Below are 19,608 nucleotides of genomic sequence, written 5' to 3'. Positions count from 1 at the left end.
GGTGACAGAAAAAAATGTGTTTTAGGTACCTGAACACCTGTTAATACAGTTTTTATTGTACACATCCAATATCTCTCCAGTCCTGTAATTTATCAAGTGGAACCTCACTATCTTATATTGATCCCGATGTGCTCCCAGTCTGCCTTGTACAGACTGCTTGTGTTGAAAACATTGGGTCAGTCATCTCTCCTCATTCCACAGGGTCTGTAATGTGTCTGCATGCCCTGACTCCACACCCAACCACATCCCACACATCCCTGCAACACTGGTGGTGATGGCCCAACCCTAAATAACTTCCATTCTGGTCTGACCGGCAGCACCCCCTCCTCACAGCGCAGGGAGGGACAGTGTGTAAGGAAGTGTGTGACAGAGGGAAAGTAAAAGGATGAGAGCTGATATATGAGGAGAGCCGGTGGTGTCTTTGACTCATGTGGCCACATGGATTCACTCGATGTGTGTTTGCTGCAACAGGTACAAACCAAACTGAATGAATGATCAATGAAGAGTCACGAGGAGATCCTGAGTCTGGACTGTTCCAGCTGGACTGGAGCAGACTCTGATGTTGCTTTGTAGGAGGCATTTCCCAGAAGACTCAACTTGACTGACAACTTCTTGACAAATATCTTAGGCTTACAGGATCTACAAGTTCTCGTCAATGATAGAAGAACTTGTTTTATCAAAACTTGGATCGAACTGGAATTTCAACTCATCTTTCCTGGTTCTCTGGGTGCACATTTCTGAGTCTGGATATTTGTGAACGATGAGTCAGTGTGATCTCTCAGCTGGCAGGTGAGTGTTTGTGCCTGCCTGGGCAGCTTGAGCTCTTACCGAGGATCTCGAAGAGTTTAACATACTTTGCGACATGCTCTGATTCAACAACACAGAAATAGAGTATCAGAAAGTCCCCCCACCAAGTCTATAAACACAGCAGAGAGAGAGAGAGAGAGAGAGAGAGAGAGAGGAGGGTGACCCTGCCCGAGCAACGGGATAACAGCACCGGAAACCCCAGTACCCACACAAAATTTCAAGAACACCTTAAAACTCGTGAGGCATCCAGATATACATCCACTTGTTTGTCAAGTTGTTTAAACATTGTTTGTGAAGTGAGACAGAGACATTTGTTTATGAATGAGGAAGCTCTTACTTTGGAGGCAGCTGTGTTTTCCAGGACTCTGTCATGTGACTTCATGTGAAGAAAGCAAGCAAAGCAAGACTGGAAGTGAATAACAAGATCACAGGGAGACAAAGGCTCAGAGAGGTAAGAACACACAAGGCTACTTTTTACATGTGAATCTGTATCAGGTCTTTAGATCTGGGAGTCTAATTTATACTTATTGCATTTGTTTGGTAGATGTCATCAAGATGCTGGATAACATCACCGGACTTGAGCTAACACTTGGAACTTTGAGCTGGTTAGACTTTAAGCTCCACATCATCCTCTGTTGTGCAACTACTGGACATCTGAAATCTCTCTGAGGCCCTGAAGGTCTTACATCTGGAGGATCTCACTGTTTAATACTAACTTCCTGACTTCTCCAACGCCCACTCAGTGATGGATTCACAGGGTGGTCCGTACCTCAACAAGAAGGCACTTTGCTCACCTCTGGGTGCTGCCCGCCTTTGTCAGTTAGCTATGGGCTGCTCTGTGATTGCCATGGTAGCCCACGGTGCCGGCTACAGTGGTTCACACGGCGTGTTCTGCATGGCAGCGTGGTGCTTCTGTTTCGCCATGTCAGTTGTGGTGTTTTTTGTGGATGCTACTCGTCTCTACAGCTGCCTCCCCATTTCCTGGGACAACCTGACGGTTACATGCGCCGCCTTGGCGACACTCATGTAAGTCACATGTTCAGGGGTGACTCATGATGCCCATTTACAATTTACACTAAGACCCCTTTTGCGCTTTCACCTCACCACCTCCATTTTTTAACCCATTCACAACTCAAATACACCTTACACTGGTTTTCATTGAAAATAATCTCAGGGTCGACTAACTAGTTTTGTCAGATCTTTCAACCACCTCACATGGTCTAATTTCAGTATCTCCAGGGTCTCTATTGTCCTCTAATTTGGTGTCCTCATCTCTGCGCTCATGTTTTCCTGTCTTCTCCTACAGGTATGTGACAGCCTCTGTGGTCTACCCAATCTTCTTTGTTCGTAGTGAGTGCCCCTACGCCGGATGCTATGTTCGAGATTTCCGCATCGCTGTCACCGTCTGCTCCATCCTGGGTACTCTGGCCTACGGAGGTGAAGTGGCTTTGTGCCGAGCCAGGCCAGGCCAGGCCATTGTGGGCTACATGGCCACCGTGTCTGGTCTCCTCAAAGTCGTTCAGGGCTTTGTTGCCTGCATCATCTTTGGAGCTCTGGCCAATGGGAGCGAGTACTCCCGCTACAGTGCTACAATCTACTGCGTTGCCATCTATGCTTTCTGCTTCGCTCTGACTGCACTGTTGGTCATAATGACCCTGTGTAGGCGGACCAAAGCTGTGTGCTGCATGCCCTTTGAGCGTTTTGCAGTGGTGTGCACCCTTCTGGAAGCTCTGCTTTACCTCAGTGCGTCAGTGGTGTGGCCGATTTTTTGCTTTGACACTAAATACGGTTCCCCCTGGAGACCATCGTCATGTCCACAGGGGAAGTGTCCGTGGGACAGCAAGGTTGTGGTGGCGGTGTTTTCTTTTGTCAACTTTGTACTGTATGTGGTGGACCTGATCTACTCCCAGAGGATACGATTTGTCACTTCACCTGTGCCCACAAACTCACGGGTGTAGCACCATATGAAAACCTTATTTGACATCACTGGCTTAACAGGTGTAAGTTATTTACTTGCTTCATGGTTTATGATTTTGTTGGTGTATTTATTTGCTACTAAAAAACAGAAATGATTGAGGGGGAAAAGGATGTGACGCCCAGGACATCACTGCACATCGTTTACCCCTGAGGCACGCGTACGCCTCAAATTCAATCAGAAAACGCTGTGGAATGTGAACAATGAACGTTACCCTTACGACTCCTGTGCCTCACCCCACTGATGTGACACTCCATCCCTCTAACTGACCCCCTCTGCCCTCCGAGAGATTTAGGAAGAACAGCCACCCTCACACAAGCAGCCAGGGCCCACTGTTGTGCCAAATCCTCATAAAACAAGACACTCCCACTGCTCTTGTCCTGTGGCACAACACACTTCCTTGCTACTTGTATTTCTGTTCAAATAATACATAGAAGTCTTGAATATTAATAGCAAATCTGACACTGGCATCTGCAGCATTCCTGTCATCCGCAAACCCCACACCAGCAATCTACGGACATTACCCGGGCTGCCAAAAATAAACATGAGCTGCCTGCACTCATACTGAAGCTATGAGACAGCATTTATAAGAGGCTAGTGTCTTTAAAACCTCTCTGAGAAATGCTTCACTTAGTCTATGATGAAAAAAAAGTAAAACCAATTTCAAAAACCAGACTTTCTACTGTGTCTTGTCCACCTCTAATGTGACGCTGACCTGCAGTTTCAGTTACCGGGTTTGAAAACACACGGAGTTCACAGTTGCACAGTTTGAACCAGGTCAGTGTGACCCAGGTATTTTTGCCCATTCACACAGAAGATGGTAAATATGACCTAATATGTCCTTTGCATTTAGCAGCTTAAAATAATGAAGCAACATCAGCTCAACCTTTATGAGGACCTCTCGAGTTTACAGACATGATAGCAGATGTCTTTCGTTCTTTTTGCTTGTGCCACACAAGTGTTGTTCATGTACAATATGCAAACTGTGTTATAGCAGGTGCAGGTTTGCAAATGTAAATCTTAACTGATTTTCAATACAGGATCTTCAGTTTGTAAACAGAAGGCGGACGATCAATACAGGACATGTGTCTCGTACGTGCTCCTCTCGTGCCCTCTCTATCATTTCACTTCCTGAAGTGCATGACCCAGCAGATCATCATACACAGTCTGTAACTTTGGGCTCTGACCAGTCCTCAGTCATTAATTTGCTACACACTGTGACTTTCCATCCTGTCATCCCTTCACCCTCTGGGGGGTAGAGGAGCAGAGACAGAGGCCTCTCTGGCTGCCACCTTCTCTGTCAGCAGTGTCATCTTTCACAGGAATAATACAGAAGAACAGATCTAATTTGCTCAGTCCCTCTTTGTTCTCCTTTTTTCTTGATTACTCTCTCTCTCTTTAATTCTGTCTCTGCCGATCCCCCCTCCCCCATTTCTGTCTCACACAACATACCAGTCACCACCTCCTCCTCCTCCTCCTCCTTTTCCTCTCCATCCTTCTTCCTCCTCTCTGCTTTGGTCACCTCAGTGAATCTCATCTCTCTAATCCGGGATCAATGTATTCCCCTGTCACGTCTGTGAGTGCTGTGGCTGTATTATATTAAGTCCTTGGGAAGCCACTCTCCCATAGCACACGTCTAACAAAACTGTCTCTGCATTCAACAGCAAATCCAACTCCAGTTGGCTGCTCTTGTATCCAAATCTCTCTTAAGACCACAGAAAACGTCACCGTGTGTCACAGAGATTTGAACCATTGTGACTGTTATTGTAAAATAATAAATAAATATAAGTGAATAACGTACATATGGAAAAAGCAGATGAGCTGTGTTTTGTAAGTGGGTTCCATGAAAACTGATTTTTGCAGCAATAAATAATGTATGTGTTGTTGAAGTCATATTTTTAAACGTTGTGTGTGTTTCTTGCTTTTGTAAGCATTTTGATCCTCTGATAAATCCTGGAGAATCATCTCTATTGACAGGCCCTCTGGAGGCAGCACTCGGTCCACTTGTTCTCTTCTCCTGACTAATATTTCTAAGAGTGAGCTGTAACGTCAGTGGAACATGACAGAGCCCAGAGAAAGCTACCACTGAAAGTGACGGACAGTGTTGCCACAGAGCAATCTGTCGCTCCATTAAGGCCTGTGTACTCCCTACTCCTCTGCAGATCCCCATTTAGCAGCTGTTCCGTGTTTGGCACTCATTTTACTTCTCACTCCCTGCGGGCCTCTGTCTTAAACATAGCTGTGTTTCCACACAGACACACACAACCCACAGTGTATGAACTCTACTGACAGAGATGAGCCGCGACAGGTGTCCATCATAACCGTCCCCTCCTAATTCTCCAGCCAGGGGGACATGAAGAGACATGGAGGGACAGGGGACCGCTGGCTCTCTGTCATGACTAATCTCTGATGGCGCATGTTGCTGATGTCAGCTTTCCCCTGTAGCTCTTGGCTCCTGTTTTGCCAAATGTTGTGTGAAACGTTGTCAAAGGCTGAATCTTTGGTCCCAAAGGATCTGAATCTATGCCAGCTCTCCTAGTTTGGCATCCTACAGGAAGCTACTGTATACAAAAGACTGTTGGCGTCAATTTTGGAAGCAGCACGATCAAAGTGTAACAGCTAAGCAGGAGTTTAAGTTCTGACAGTTTCTGGGGTTGACAAAGTAAAAGGAGCATCCAGCAAAGTGATACAACAGTCACAACATTATAGTGAATTTGAAATAGCAAACTATATTTGACAATTTATGTTTTGCAGTCGCATTCACAAAGTTTATATTGTTTACCTTCAGGAATTTATATGGAAACAGTGGGTATAAATATATTTGGTGAAATGATTCCAAAGCCCTAAATTATGTTGAGATTATTAATTGTGGGACAGGCTTTAGGACTAGGAAGGAGTCACCAGTATTTATTAGTTTGGTCTTCTGCCATTTTTGATGATGATGAAGTTTATTACTTTGTTGTTTCTTGAACAAATTCAAGAAAATATTGTGACCTCCTTTTCTGTATTATCCTAAAACTAGTATTTTGAATCTTGATCCAGTGACAATTTACATTTATGGGCACTGCATACTGATGTAGTTTTGATTATTGAATTCACATAGCTGTTTCTTTTCTGTCTGTAAAGACTGGTATTTTGTGGAAAGCTAAGTTTAATTTTTATTGCTTACTCTGAGGATTGTTTTTTCCTGTAGCCACACACTGCCCATGCCCCCCCCCCCCCCACCTCTTCACACAAATTACCACTCGAAGGTCAAAGTACAGAGACAACCAGCCTGGCAACCTTTTAGTACTTAGCTACCAGTGGACACCAGTGAACCATCAGAAATGTGCACAGTCAACAAATATCCTCCTGTGACCTTAGTCAGAGTTTTGGCCTCTTCTACCTCAACATCACTGCTGAGTTAAGAACATTTTTAAAAAAAAGGCTCTGTTCTTAGATTAATATGGTTAATTTCATCATCACTCTGCTAAATACCTGCTGCTACCTGAGGACAGAAATGAAGAAGTATTGCACAGCTTCTCTGCTTCTACAGGTTCTTTTGGGATTTTCAGTCTGATTTGTCAGTGAGATTTTGTGATATGCTGTGGGAAATCCTTTATTAGTTTTGGGTTTGACATAAAATTGAAAGCCGGCACTACACTGTATGCCTTCACTTCTTCGCTGACATTTCTTTTTGTATTCTGTCGTTGTCACTCATTCTTGTCTCAGACTGCAGGAGGGAGACGTGTGAACACATGGGAAAGATTTTCTGTTTGCCTGCGATAGGTTATTAAATATGCACATCTTCTCTCACTCTACAAAACTGCTTCTCTCTCCCTCTCTTGGATTTTCTCAATCACTCTCTCCTTCTTTCACACTAAGACACATAAACACACCTCTGGGCCCGATTTACTGCAAGCAACAAACTGTTGTGAACGCTTCACCTAGATCTGTTTGTCACTGTGTGCCAAAAAAAAAAAAAAGAAAAGAAAAAAAAAGAAAAAGGCAAAACACAGATTTGTGCGTTCTGGTATTTTTAATAAACCTCTTGGGGTTTTGTCAAAAAAAGAAAGAGGGAATGAGTGTTGTCACGCCTCAGCACACATGCAGAGTCTGAGTGATAGATAGAACAGAGGCAGGCAGTGGTAAATTGGCTGTGTGTGTGTGTTCCTGACTGAGAAGCAGAGTTGCAGGGATACATCACTGATGTTTTCAGCATGTTTGAGATTAGGTTCAGAGAACGGTTTTGTGGGTAATTATTCCACAAGCCGATGCAACTACGGGAAGAGGACACTGCGCCGTACCCCCTCATACACTACTCCATCTGTTGAATTCTGTAACATCAGAGGGGAATAAATCATCATATTGTTCCCTAATTCACGAAAATGTTCTGTTTTGTTGTGAGAGACACTACAAACAGTGAACAAGACAACGTGCCATCCTTTACGTCAGACCTATTCTTCTGATCATATTCAACAAATCCCAAGAAAAATGAGGCAAAGTCAGAGCCAGAGCTGCTGCAACAGACGCTGAAGTCATGTCCTTGGTGTTGTTTTGGGAAATTCACGAGTTTTTACTGACTTAAATGAAGTTGGACTAATCATATAAGTAATTTTTTTTAAATCCTGGAAACAGCCCTGGGCAAAATAAATGTCAGTTTTAAGGTGCACCTGTGGAGAATTAACTGATGATACGTATCACTTTACCCAGCTGACTAAAGAGGAAGAGTATCCTAACAGCTGGTGCTGTTGGAGCTCAACCTCAGGCCATGCATTCTGCTTTATATATAGACAGGAGCATATGCAATCCCTCCGTCTGCATTCCAGTCCAGCAGCACTGTGAGAAAATAAATGGAATGCGGTCCCTGAGAGGAGACATACAGTGCCTCTTGTGGAGCGTAAATTTAGTTTGGTATGGAATGAGAAACATGAAAGGAAGAGGCAGGCACATAGACAAGAGGAGGGTTGGTCCTATTAAAATGTGCAGAGGGTGGATTTTAGCATCAAACTGACGGTTACAGGCCAAGTTCAGGGCTAATTTCAAGAGCATGCATTGGTGAACTACCATGGGATAGGAAGCCGAACTGTATTCAAATGCCATGGCTCATTAATGTACTTGCTGTCCAACTCTGCTTTATTTCAGATTCTGTCAAATCTAAGGGGAAGAGGAAAAAGCACTCGTCTGCTCTTCTCCAGTGAGAATAACAATCCTTCATTCAAATTCAGGCCTCTCAAATATCACAAGCCACTTCTGGTCTCACAATCTGTTTTGGTGATTCAGGTTCAAATCTCAGTGCATTTGCATTCAAAATGATCAACACTGAACACGGGTCACATGGATCATTCCGGTGGAAGATTTCTTTTGCTCACAAAACTGTCGGCAAAAGCTGCACCCAAATAAATAACAGCTGCAAGTCTTTACAGGGTTTTACAAGAAAAAACATAAACTAATAGCATGTTAAAATAAAAGCGCTGTAACATACCTGCTTATTCAGCCTTTTTATATCAATGCTGTGGCAAAACAGATTGGCTAATGCACATGGCAGAGTGTAACATGGAGAATTTCCACATGATGTGTCTGTTGAAGATGTATCTTTAAAGTTTCACCATCATGTCCTCGTTGGGTACTTCTCATTGTGTGACTGGCAGTGATGGAGGAACTTCACAGATTCTTTACTTAACTAAAAGCTGTCATAGCACACAATAAAACATACTATATTTAGATATTACATAATTGATTACCATCTAGTACTTTGGGTTGCTTATGTGGACTAACTTTAATTCACTTGCAACTATAATATATAATCTTTTTTGATCATTTGCAGAAACTACGGTGAGTTTCCTTTTTGTGTAAACATGTTGGTCACTAATCTTTCAACAGTCTTCAGATAGATTATCTCTATCACTGTATTTATTATCTCACTGTATTCAGAAAATCTTCAGGTACTGAAGTTGAATCCCATTGATTAATATGTGGAGTATCTGATGTGTCAGACTTCTGTTGTGATTGTAAATTATTGCATGTTTACATAAATGATGATAAGAGTCAATGTGGTATCATAACACCTATATGGACATTATAACCACGATCTATACAAAGGTGGTTATAATAGACTAACAGTACCTGGGTTTTTGCGCGCGTATGTGATCTAAAACATCTCTCTGCCTTGAATCAGTCAGACGTGGTCTGAATAGATGCTGTCAGTACTGACTCTGCCCAATATAAACATGACCTAGTTTATAACTCACGGTTCATATATTTGACCCACATTTCTCCCGGCATCTTAAACCACAGAACTGATGCAACCGGGAGTGACGGGATATGAGCCCCGCCCAAAATCCCAGGATCTGGTTTCTCATTGGCCAGTTGCTCAGAATGTCTCTGTTGTGATTGGCTAGTTTTGCTGTTCGTCACAGGTTTTGACCACACTGTGGGCTGAGTAAAAGAGGAAGCCACGTTGACACAAAAAGTGGTATTTTATGTTTTTTTTCTGGCGCCGTGAAGTAACGGAGAGGTCGTACAGTTACATCAGCCAACTCGGTAATCTGTACTGGAACATCTAGGGAAAGGTAACTGTCTCCGTTTTATGTGAATATGTCGCATTTGTCATGCATTTCTGGTTGTGAAACCTAGCTAGCACAGCAGCTAGCCGAGGACAAGTGGTCATCAGCTAGCTAGGAAATGTTATCATCTTGATCGGCATCACATCAAGTGCTAATGTTAGCACTTGATAAAGTGCCTGCTTATTAGCAAACATTAGACCCAGTCAAAATGTGAACTTAAAACTAAAGCACAATTAAAGTCGTGATATTCAAGCTTTTGGTCAGTAAAAGTACAAACTTGTCTCAGCTGAAAATCAAAGCGTCAAGATTTGATGATGTCGTAAAGGTGACACTTAATGAAGTTGGACCATTCACAGTGAAATAGGGGCTGACAGCTTTTGTGTAAAATGTGACATGCAAACTAGTCTTATCAGAATGTAAAGCTGACAGCTGTCGATCAGTGAATGTGCCTATATCCCAGTAAAATCACCCAAGGGTGCTGCCAGAGTGTCAGAGGCGGTGTTTCATCACTGTTCACTGTCTGTGGTCCTCATCCAAGATTTTTCTCAAGATTTCATCATCACCAAGTCTCTGTCTGTCTCTTTGTTTTAAAAAAAAAACACTTAAACTGGAACTGCAATCAAATGTGAAAGGTGTATTATGGGTGGTGTATGGGTGGTTTGGTCCATTGAAATGCAACAGCTTTCTGACTGGTTTTTACAGGACAGAGAAGCCACATCATCTGACAGGATGAGTGTTGGATTCATTGGAGCGGGCCAGCTGGCTCATGCACTGGTGAAAGGTTTCACAGCTGCAGGTGAGGCCCCTGTCTTTATTGAGCAAGCTTTGTCGTGCACTGAATTCAACTTGACCAATGTCAAACCATAAATGCACATCAGACGTCTAGAGCTAGGATAGAGACGTGTTCACATCTACACATGCACTACACAAATAAGGCTACATTACTATAGACAGATGTACATGCCCAATGCAGAAATCATGTGTACGGACTAAGTATTGTAATGTAAATAATGTAAATATCTTTATAATAATTTGTTTTTCTTTTTATGTTAATTTACTGTAAATATTTCTTTATCCATTAAAATTAAAATTAAAAATACAAATAAATTTTAGACTGTTTCTTGTACTGCTGCAAGTGGAGAAAGATCATACAGTGGTCATTTCTTATCTCAGTGTACATCCTCATACCTCACTGTCCACTTCCTCCTGTGTCCCCAGGTGTGATTGCTACACACAGGATTACAGCCAGCTCCCCAGACACAGACCTGCCGACAGTGTCCGGTCTGAGGGTGAGAAAACAAGTTTTTGCATGGCCGTGTTGTGGTGTCTGAAAATGTGAAGTGGTAGAAACATTGGTGCAAGCACGTGTGTATGCTAGCGTGGGCTTGTCCAAGAGGTTCTAATGTGTACATGTTATTGGAATAACACCTATTTGCCTTTTTCCATGTTTTTTTTTCCTTTCCTCTCTTAATGACCTCTCTCTTTACCATCACCAATTCCGCTTTCGTCTACTGCTGCAGAAAATGGGGGTGAACCTGACTACTAGCAACAAAGAGACTGTCAGTAAGAGTGATGTGCTCTTCCTGGCTGTGAAACCCCACATCATCCCCTTCGTTCTAGATGAGATTGGGCCAGACATCGAGGACCGTCATCTCATAGTGTCCTGTGCTGCAGGTGTTACCATCAGCTCCATAGAGAAGGTTTTGTCTCCTTCACCATTTCTCTTTCTCTGCTGCTCTGTAATCCAGAGTTATCTGTAATCTGCTGTATTTTCTCGGTGCTCTACCTTCTTATTTGTTTAATGACTCAGCTCCTTCCCATCTCAAAACATATTTACTCAAGTTGTTTCCCATTCTTGTAATTTTAACAGAAGCTGCTTCAGTACCGTTCAGCGCCCAAAGTCATGAGGTGTATGACGAATACTCCGGTGGTGGTGAGAGAGGGAGCTACAGTGTACGCCACTGGGACACATGCAGAGGTAAAGGAGGAGTGGGTGGAGAGAAATGGATACAAGAGTCAAATGGTTTATGAATACATCAATAAAAAGGAAGGATTTATGTTTTTAGGATGTTGGTTTTTGCTCACATAGCTACCACACTCTGTACTGCGTTTACTATGTATGTAATTCTGTGTGCACCTCAGATAAAGGTATCGGAAAACTACAAATTATGCTTTGACCAATTGTCCCCAATTTGTTTCTTGTTTTCTTTTAATCATGTTAATAAGCGTCTTGTCTTCCTCCTCCTCCTCCTCCTTCTTTCAGGTGGAAGACGGCAAGTTACTTGAGCAGCTGATGGCCAGTGTAGGTTTCTGCACTGAGGTGGAGGAGGACCTCATTGATGCTGTCACCGGGCTGAGTGGCAGTGGACCAGCCTACGTAAGTGACTGATGTGAGGTGTAACTGATCCACCCTGAATCAGAGTGAAGGATGTCACAGAGAGAGGTTTTGCCTGTTACTGTATGATCTGGTATGAGGGGAATAATCTGTGTAGTCCTTTGCAAAGTTGCACAGTTGGTGATTACAACATTATGTTAACAGTCACATTCATTAAATGTTGTACCACTCACCCTTCTTGCAACATGTGTTTCAGCAAAGCTTTCATCTTATCCTTTTCCAGTCTTTTCCTTTTGCTTTTTCTGTATCTTCAGTTGTCAGGCTTCACAGCCGGGGCCTCAGCTAATAACTATTTGTTTTCATTATCTGTCACTTTTTAAAATGATCTATTTAGTCTATAAAGATGTAAAAAAAAAACAACAGTGGCAATCAGAAGTAAACAAACCCTGAAAGTGATGGAGTGTTTCCACTGTGGGGAAGTTTGCAGTGTTACAGCAGGATCGCTGATATCGTAATATCAAGAGCATCAGTAAAATAAAAACAAAAATAAATAAACAAACAAATAATTAACAACATAAGTAAAATGAATACGAATGTAAAATAAATACAGAAGGAAAATCAATGATAAATTCTATTTCAGGACGTGTTTTTCTCTAATGAATGTTTCCTGCAGAAACATATAGAGAACCTTGGCTGTGGTGATGACTTGTATTGCAATGCATGTGTTTCCAAATTTCAATCCTTCCTGTTTTATAAAACAGACACGACAAAGACTGTGTCTGTAGCAGACAGAGATGTGCAGTGGTTGAGGAAATTAAAAATAATTGTGTCCATTGGGTTTTGTCCGCTTTCTGCATAGAGCCTTAGACAGGTATTTTTTTATATATATATTTGAAAGGGTCTGATTTTTCTTTTTCTTTTTGACTGTGAGGAAGCAGTGAGGTAACAGTGAATTAAGTAAATGTCAGTGTTGAAGAGTCAACTATGCAGAATGAAGGAGAAGTAATCAGGAAAGGACAAGAAGAAGAAAATGTGAACTAACCCGTTCCCTGTATAAATAAATTGAGATGAAAACACTGTGATGAGTCAGATTTTCATATGGTGATGAATTTATACATTTTGTAAAGATGTGATGACGTTGTTGCTTTAAAGAGGAAACATGTTCTGTTTTTAACAGGCATTCACGGCCCTGGATGCTCTCGCAGATGGAGGAGTGAAGATGGGTCTGCCCAGGAGACTGGCTGTCAGACTTGGAGCTCAGGCCTTATTGGTTAGTTGTGTTTGTGTGCGTGCGTGTGTGTGTGTGTGTATGTTGTCGTGTTCATTCACAGTTTTTAAGTCTCCTTGATCCACTGGTTGTCTGTATATCTGGAGGCAGAGAACACTTTATGTTTGAGCTGCTGCTTTCAGTGCACACAGCATTTCTACTGTCTCATAACTGCTGACTTTAATAATCACTAAAGATGATGAAACCATAGAAAAATATATATAGAATCGATCTCTGGAGATTATTCACTTTAAACTGTTTTTGTAATCATGGCAGCTGCTTCAGACTCAGTGTGTCGAACATCTCTCTGCAGTTTTCTCTGTTTTGAAGATAATAAATACAACTGGTCTGAGCATTTCCTCCTTTTTGCACATTTGACTGTGGGAAACATTCACCGAAGGCATTACTGTAGCGTGGTCCTGTTGGAAACCAGCATGTTGCCTGGAAGATCTTTATATTAGTGTAGATTTAAATAAATCCCTGGGGGAACTTTATTCACCACTCACATTACGATGACAAAACAATTTCTCCTGCTAACGATGGAAGCTGTGTTAACATCCCGTGACTTTAAAGAAGTAAACAATAAGTTCTCCTTCATACAAATCTTCATCTCCTGCCATTTCTTCTCGTGGTCCTGTTTCTTCTCAGGGAGCAGCTAAGATGTTGCTGGACTCAGAGCAGCACCCCGGCCAGCTGAAGGACAACGTGTGCTCACCAGGGGGCGCCACCATCCATGCCCTGCATGTTCTGGAGAGCGGTGGCTTCCGCAGCCTCCTGATCAACGCGGTGGAGGCTTCGTGCATCAGGACACGGTGAGACACTTGCACCTGGAAATGCAAATCACACGCGTACATTATCACCAAGGCAAGGTGTTTCAGCTTTTTCTCCCTGTTCATGGATCCCAAAATGTGCATGACTGCAGAAATTTGAGCCAAGGTGTCTCTGATTTTAATTCCTTATTAATCTGCTCAATATTTTTTTCCACTAGTCGAGTTTTTTTTTTTTTTTTTTTGGTCTGTAAAATGTCAAAATAATGATAAATATCCACAAATTTCCAGAGGCAAATTCAAATCCTCAGCAAGTTTTCACAGTTAAAAGGATGAAACCACCATTTGCAGTCTTTCTGGATAAATCATTATCAGATTATATTTATATCAAAAGAATGTTTTTTTTTCTCTACTTTCAAGACCATGAAGGGCAGCTGAAAATAAAGATAAAATATAAATGATGCTATATCCCAAATCACTTGTTTTATTAAAAATTCACACCAAACAAATATAAACATTTCAGGCATACAGTTCTGTCTTGATCCTTTCAAGTGAACCCGCTCTGATGTCAGAGCTCAGGACTTACAGAGGCCGCACACACTCACACACCTACAGTTGCACTGTACGCCTGACGCTTGGCTTCCGTTCCTCCCACAGGGAGCTGCAGTTCCTGGCAGACCAAGAGCGTATTTCTCCTGCAGCCATTAAGAAAACCACACTGGACAAGGTGCTCCAGCAGCCTGGAGTCACAGTCAGCGGAGTGGCTAATGGGAACGGTAGATCAGGGCTCAACCTGTTCAACAGTCGCGGCCCTGGCATCAAGAAGAAGAACTGAGCACACAGCAGGAGGGACGTGCACACACACACACACACACACACATACACACACACGTACACACCAGTTACAGGTTCAAGTGTACAATGTGTACACATGTGGACATACATACATCTTATACTCTTCTGCCATACAAAAAAAAAAACCACAGACTCAGGACTGATCTGAAATGAAATCCAAATTACTTTGCCAAATTATTTATTCATACTTGAATGACATGCGGACAGCGGACCTGATGGTGTCACCCTCCACTTCACACACAAGCACAGGTGTATTCTGGGTGCATTGCTCACAGTTATAGCCTTATGTTGTGATGCAGGATTACTGTCTACAAATACACAAATCCAGATACACACTGAAGCGCAAAAGTGCATTTACAATCTGTTGTCTGTCTGTGTTTGGGCTCTAGACTATTTAGGGCTATTGAACGTTAATGACCCAGTGGGCCATCATGGGATCCTGGTACACACCAGGCAGCAGATGGCTGTTGGGATACCATCAAGCTGTTAATGTATGTCTTTTAATGTCTTCTAAAAAAAAACAAACAAAAAAAACAGTGTAAATCATCATGTACCCTCCTTTTGTTTGTACAAATAATTATCTTTGTATGGCCAGGAGTATTATGCTGTTAGAGACTGAAAACAAATTGAACAAAATTTTAATAACTTTATTTTTGATTGTGGTATATGAACACTATGCTCTTCATGGATAAAATAACTTGCCTCTGTGTTACAATGGGGTTTCTAGCACATTAACAACATTGTGCCTTTGACCCTTTAACCCATAACTTTTTTTTTTTCTCACACATTAAGGTCATTCCAAGCTTTAAGACACCACTGAGGTCAAACCTTTTCTCAGATCCCTCTGTTTACTCTCTGTTAGTGTATGTTGCAGTCAGTGTGTGGCACTGTGGGTCTTAAACCCTAAACCTTGACCTGTCATCTCAAACCTACCGATGTTTTACACCATGAAAGCACTTTTTACTTTTTTTTTTTTTCTCATAAGGGAATGTGATGTTGTTTCCTGAAAGTGCTACAAGAAAGCTTACTTCATCCAAACATCTTGCTGCAGACTGAGTCCAAAGCATAAAATCAGCTACCAATCCGTCCTGATTGTGTATTTTGTATTATTCTATATATTTTTATCCCCATAATGTTACATGTTATGTCTTGTTTTGTTTGGCATGTCGACTCTTGGTGTGCCAGTGTCAAAGACAATATTAAAGAAGCAGAAACAAAACTAGTTTTTGCAGGACTGGACTTAATTCTCTGCACTTGCTTTGTTCCTTTAGGGTTTAGTTACAGTTTGAGGGTTGATTAGGCTGTGCTATCAGTGAGTAATTAAGATGCACCCTAACCTGCAAATGGTGCCTTGTGATCAGTGTGACCCATTTGCACATGCCCATGAAGATTAGGTTACACCCTTGACACAGCTGCCAGTTGAGAGTGACTTAAAATTGACCCTGGACTAACATCAAATTTTACTACACCACATCACTTATTGGTAAACAGCTTTAAAAGCAGCACTAAAGTTACATGATTCACCTGTTAGCCATCCAAAACTCTCCAGCAGTATCGCTGTATCTCCCCTGGTGGGTCTCTGCTTCTTTACTTTCCCAAACAAATCCATCTTCTCCCAAAATCAGACTGTGCACATGCCATAAATAATAATGGTGAAGGTGTTTTTCCTCACTGGCCTGGAGATGCAGTGTGATTGGCTGTTCTAAGAGGAAACAGTCCAATTTTAGAAACTTTCTGTCAGCAGGACATATGACCACTGTGTGGATTCAGCCCTCTCCTGTCTCAGAGGTGTTCACATCATTATTACACAACAGGTTCAGAAACACAGAGGTGCTGTCAATGGTGAAAGAACTTTTACTTCAGTAAAAGTACCCGACCATGTGTTATCATATATGACATTATTAGATTGTTAAAACTGATACAGGTATGTGTAAGTGGCATCTAGGAGTCGGGCCCCTCCAGAGGTTTACAAGATGAACCTGAGCGGTTGTAAGATGATTAATGGTAGAGAAAAGAAGGAAAAACAAAGTTCTACAACACAGATCTTTGTCTAGTTCAGGAACTCATGTGACTCATGTCACATTTAAAATGTGACAAGGAGTCCGAGATAGACACGGATTTTAATTAAGGAATCACAAGCCAAAAAGGTTGGCACCACTGGTTCAATCTTTTCATGCATGAATTGAATTTTATAAGCTAATGATTTGGTGTATTTTAATGATCCACTTTTAATTAATCTGAAAATCTCAACTAGTAACTACAGTTAGCAGAACAGATGTATGAAGCAGCATAAAATGGGAATACTTGAGTAAAATACAGGTACCTCTAAAGTGTATTCAAGCACAGCACTGAGTGCTGTGAGCTTAGAAACTAAATATCAGTGAGTTCTGAATTAGTGTGATAGCAGAGGGCCGGGGCGCTGTTACCTTTGGGTATATTAAGAGACAGCAGCTACAACAGACTTGAATCCTGTTAAATACTTTTTACATATTTGGACCCGTTGCTGTGCTCCAGGCTGCTACATTTTGGATTAACAGATGCCACTTTGTGTTGGAATGAGATAGGCCTGTGGCTCTATTCAGGCAGCACACAGGTGGAAAATGGCAAAGTAAAAATGATGGAAGAAAAGTGATGGTTTGTGAAGAGCCATGTCCTCATTATAATTGAACAATTTATAGCTGTTGTAGGATTAGTTTATTTTCCTTAAACTAATACACACCCCAGTGTCCCTTGATTAAATTGCGACCCGCATGCTCTCAGTGCTCTCGGGGCTGTTTATTTGTGCGTGCAATGGTTTTTCCTCCGCCGCTGAAGTGTCTTGGTAATCCCTCTTTTATGCCGAAAGGTTATTCTCCGCTTGCTCCTGCCGCTCTCCGGCAAGATTAGCCATTCCTGGAGAGACTTCCATTTGCCTCTCATTATTAGACTTGTGTTGCCTTTCGTTGATCGGGCAGCTTTGAGCGCCTCTTTTCCACCGAAGGTGAAGAGGATGTGCTCTGTGTCAATCATCTTGACACCAGCAGAGGGTCTAAGATGGCAGTTCAGTGGCACATAATCCTAGAGTGGAAAGTTTGGACTATGTATGTGTGAGTGAGAGAGAGTGTGTGTGCTGCAGCCCAGCATGGGATTTCTGTCCACAGGTAGGCCAGATGCTACCTGTCATCTCCATTCAATCAATGTAATCACTGACCTTTGCAGTAACATGGTTGTTTGCATACCGTATCAAGGCCAGGAGGAGAGCCAGAAAGCAAGATGAGTGAATAGATGAAAGAGCTTTTTCTTTTGTTTTTGTTTCTCTCCTCCATCACTTCCACCACGCATCCACCTAATCTTCTTCTCCACAATGAAAAACTAATAGAGACGAGCAAAGAAAGTGATGTCTTTTTTTGTGGGCAGTCAGCATTCCATGTTCCTGTTTCACTGTTTGTGTACGGTTGTGTTATCGACAATATGTGTGTGTGCGTGTGTGCGTGTGTGTGTGTGTGTGTGTGTGTGTGTGTGTGTGTGTGTGTGTGTGTGTGTGTGTGTGTCTGACCTGTGCACAACTGTGATCTCTGAGCTGATACAGTATCAGCTTGATGCAGCTGTCGAGTTAAACGGTCATAAAAAAGAGGAAGCTCTGATGGTTACCACACAGTCAGTACATCTGCAGCATGGGCTTCTCTCTAATGCCAACTTGCAGTGTACAGTTCTAGAGAATTCACTGAGACACACACCTGTATCCTCCTGCTGCTCATTCACGAGTGAGACATGCACAGGGCTGTAAAGTGGCTTCAGAAAGTAATCAGCCCACTTAACGTTTTGCACACTTTTAATTGTGTTATAGATTTGATTTTAAATTGATAAAATTGCAATTTAAAATGGCAATTTTGGGAGGGGTGAATGATCAGTTTGTGGCCTAAGGTAGAAGGAGATGAGTTATGCAACTCTCATTACATGCATATACAGTTCAACTGGTTGAGTGATTAAGCAGAAAGTTTGAAGTTAATAACTTTTGAAGTATTTTGGGGTTATTGAAAATTTCAAGTCAGCACAGTCTGAGAAAACAGAAAAACATCAGCCTTTGGGCAGTCAGTGGTCTCAAGGGCTTATCACCCTGGGAGGTCCTTGGCCCCTCAGACTGATACCTCTTCCCTGAGATGAAGAAGGAGCTCAGTGGTCGCCATTTTGACAGTGATGATGATGTCGAGCAGGTGTGCCCTATTCTTCCTGACAGATCCTCTCAGACTCTCAGACTGGATGAGAGGTGTCTGTGAACTGCCATCTGCAGGTCTCTCCACAGATGTTTTATGGGGTTTAAGTCTGAGTTTTGCCTGGGCCACTCAAGGACAGTCAGAGACTTGTCCTGAAGCCACTCCAGCCTTGTCTGCATTGTATACTTCTGGTCATTGTCTTGCTAAACGGTGAACTGTCGCTCCAGTTTCAGGTTGAACACACTGTGAGGCAAGTTTTCTTTAAAGAGCTCTCTGTATTTTGGCTGTATTCATCCTCTCCTCAATCCTGACCAGTCTCCCTGTCCCCGGTCCCAGCGGCTGAGATTCCCACCAATAGCTTGATGAAGTTTAATACCATCCCCAAGCTTCACTGTAGGGAGGGTATTAACCAGGTGATGAGCTGTGCCTGCTATTCACCAGACATAATGTTTGGAGTTCTGCCCAAATAATCGTGTTCCTCATGCTCTCAGAGTCCTTTATATGCAGACTGGCAAACTCTAAGTCATGTGCCTTTTACTCAGAGTGGATTCTGTTAAGGTACTCTACCATAAAGACCAAATTTTTATTTTTAAATAAATCTGAAAAAAAAAAAGCTCTGCTAAAAATACTCAGTGTTACTTAAGTGCAGCACTTGAGTAAATGTACTCAGTTACGTTCCACCACCACAGCTGTATTTCTGACTCATCAGGTTTTTGAGGACCCAGTGTCCATGAGGGCCTAGAACCTGTGGTGGAATTAGCACTCAGATCTTTTACTTAAGTAGCAGTAGTAATACCACAGTGTACAAACAAACAAACAAACAGAAAAAAAACGTCAAGTACAAAAAGCCAAAGTGCTCATTAT

At 42.2% G+C, this 19,608-nt stretch overlaps 2 protein-coding genes across 2 annotated transcripts; both read left to right on the top strand.

Annotated features, from left to right (window-relative positions):
• The first annotated feature begins 782 nt into the window (after nucleotides 1-782).
• LOC121180772 (myeloid-associated differentiation marker-like protein 2) lies at nucleotides 783-3,900 on the top strand. The gene is made up of 3 exons (XM_041036415.1): nucleotides 783-1,258; nucleotides 1,352-1,833; nucleotides 2,114-3,900. The coding sequence occupies exons 2-3, from the start codon at nucleotides 1,553-1,555 to the stop codon at nucleotides 2,763-2,765; spliced, it is 933 nt and encodes a 310-aa protein (XP_040892349.1). The 5' UTR covers nucleotides 783-1,258; nucleotides 1,352-1,552; the 3' UTR covers nucleotides 2,766-3,900.
• Nucleotides 3,901-9,194: 5,294 nt separating this feature from the next.
• Nucleotides 9,195-15,638, top strand: pycr1b (pyrroline-5-carboxylate reductase 1b). The gene is made up of 9 exons (XM_041037135.1): nucleotides 9,195-9,333; nucleotides 10,030-10,123; nucleotides 10,546-10,616; nucleotides 10,848-11,027; nucleotides 11,198-11,305; nucleotides 11,591-11,704; nucleotides 12,840-12,932; nucleotides 13,578-13,741; nucleotides 14,354-15,638. The coding sequence occupies exons 2-9, from the start codon at nucleotides 10,057-10,059 to the stop codon at nucleotides 14,529-14,531; spliced, it is 975 nt and encodes a 324-aa protein (XP_040893069.1). The 5' UTR covers nucleotides 9,195-9,333; nucleotides 10,030-10,056; the 3' UTR covers nucleotides 14,532-15,638.
• Nucleotides 15,639-19,608: the final 3,970 nt, after the last annotated feature.

This window comes from Toxotes jaculatrix, chromosome 4, assembly GCF_017976425.1.
Source record: "Toxotes jaculatrix isolate fToxJac2 chromosome 4, fToxJac2.pri, whole genome shotgun sequence".
Taxonomy (NCBI): domain Eukaryota; kingdom Metazoa; phylum Chordata; class Actinopteri; family Toxotidae; genus Toxotes; species Toxotes jaculatrix.
This window is presented reverse-complemented; position numbering and strand designations above follow the sequence as displayed.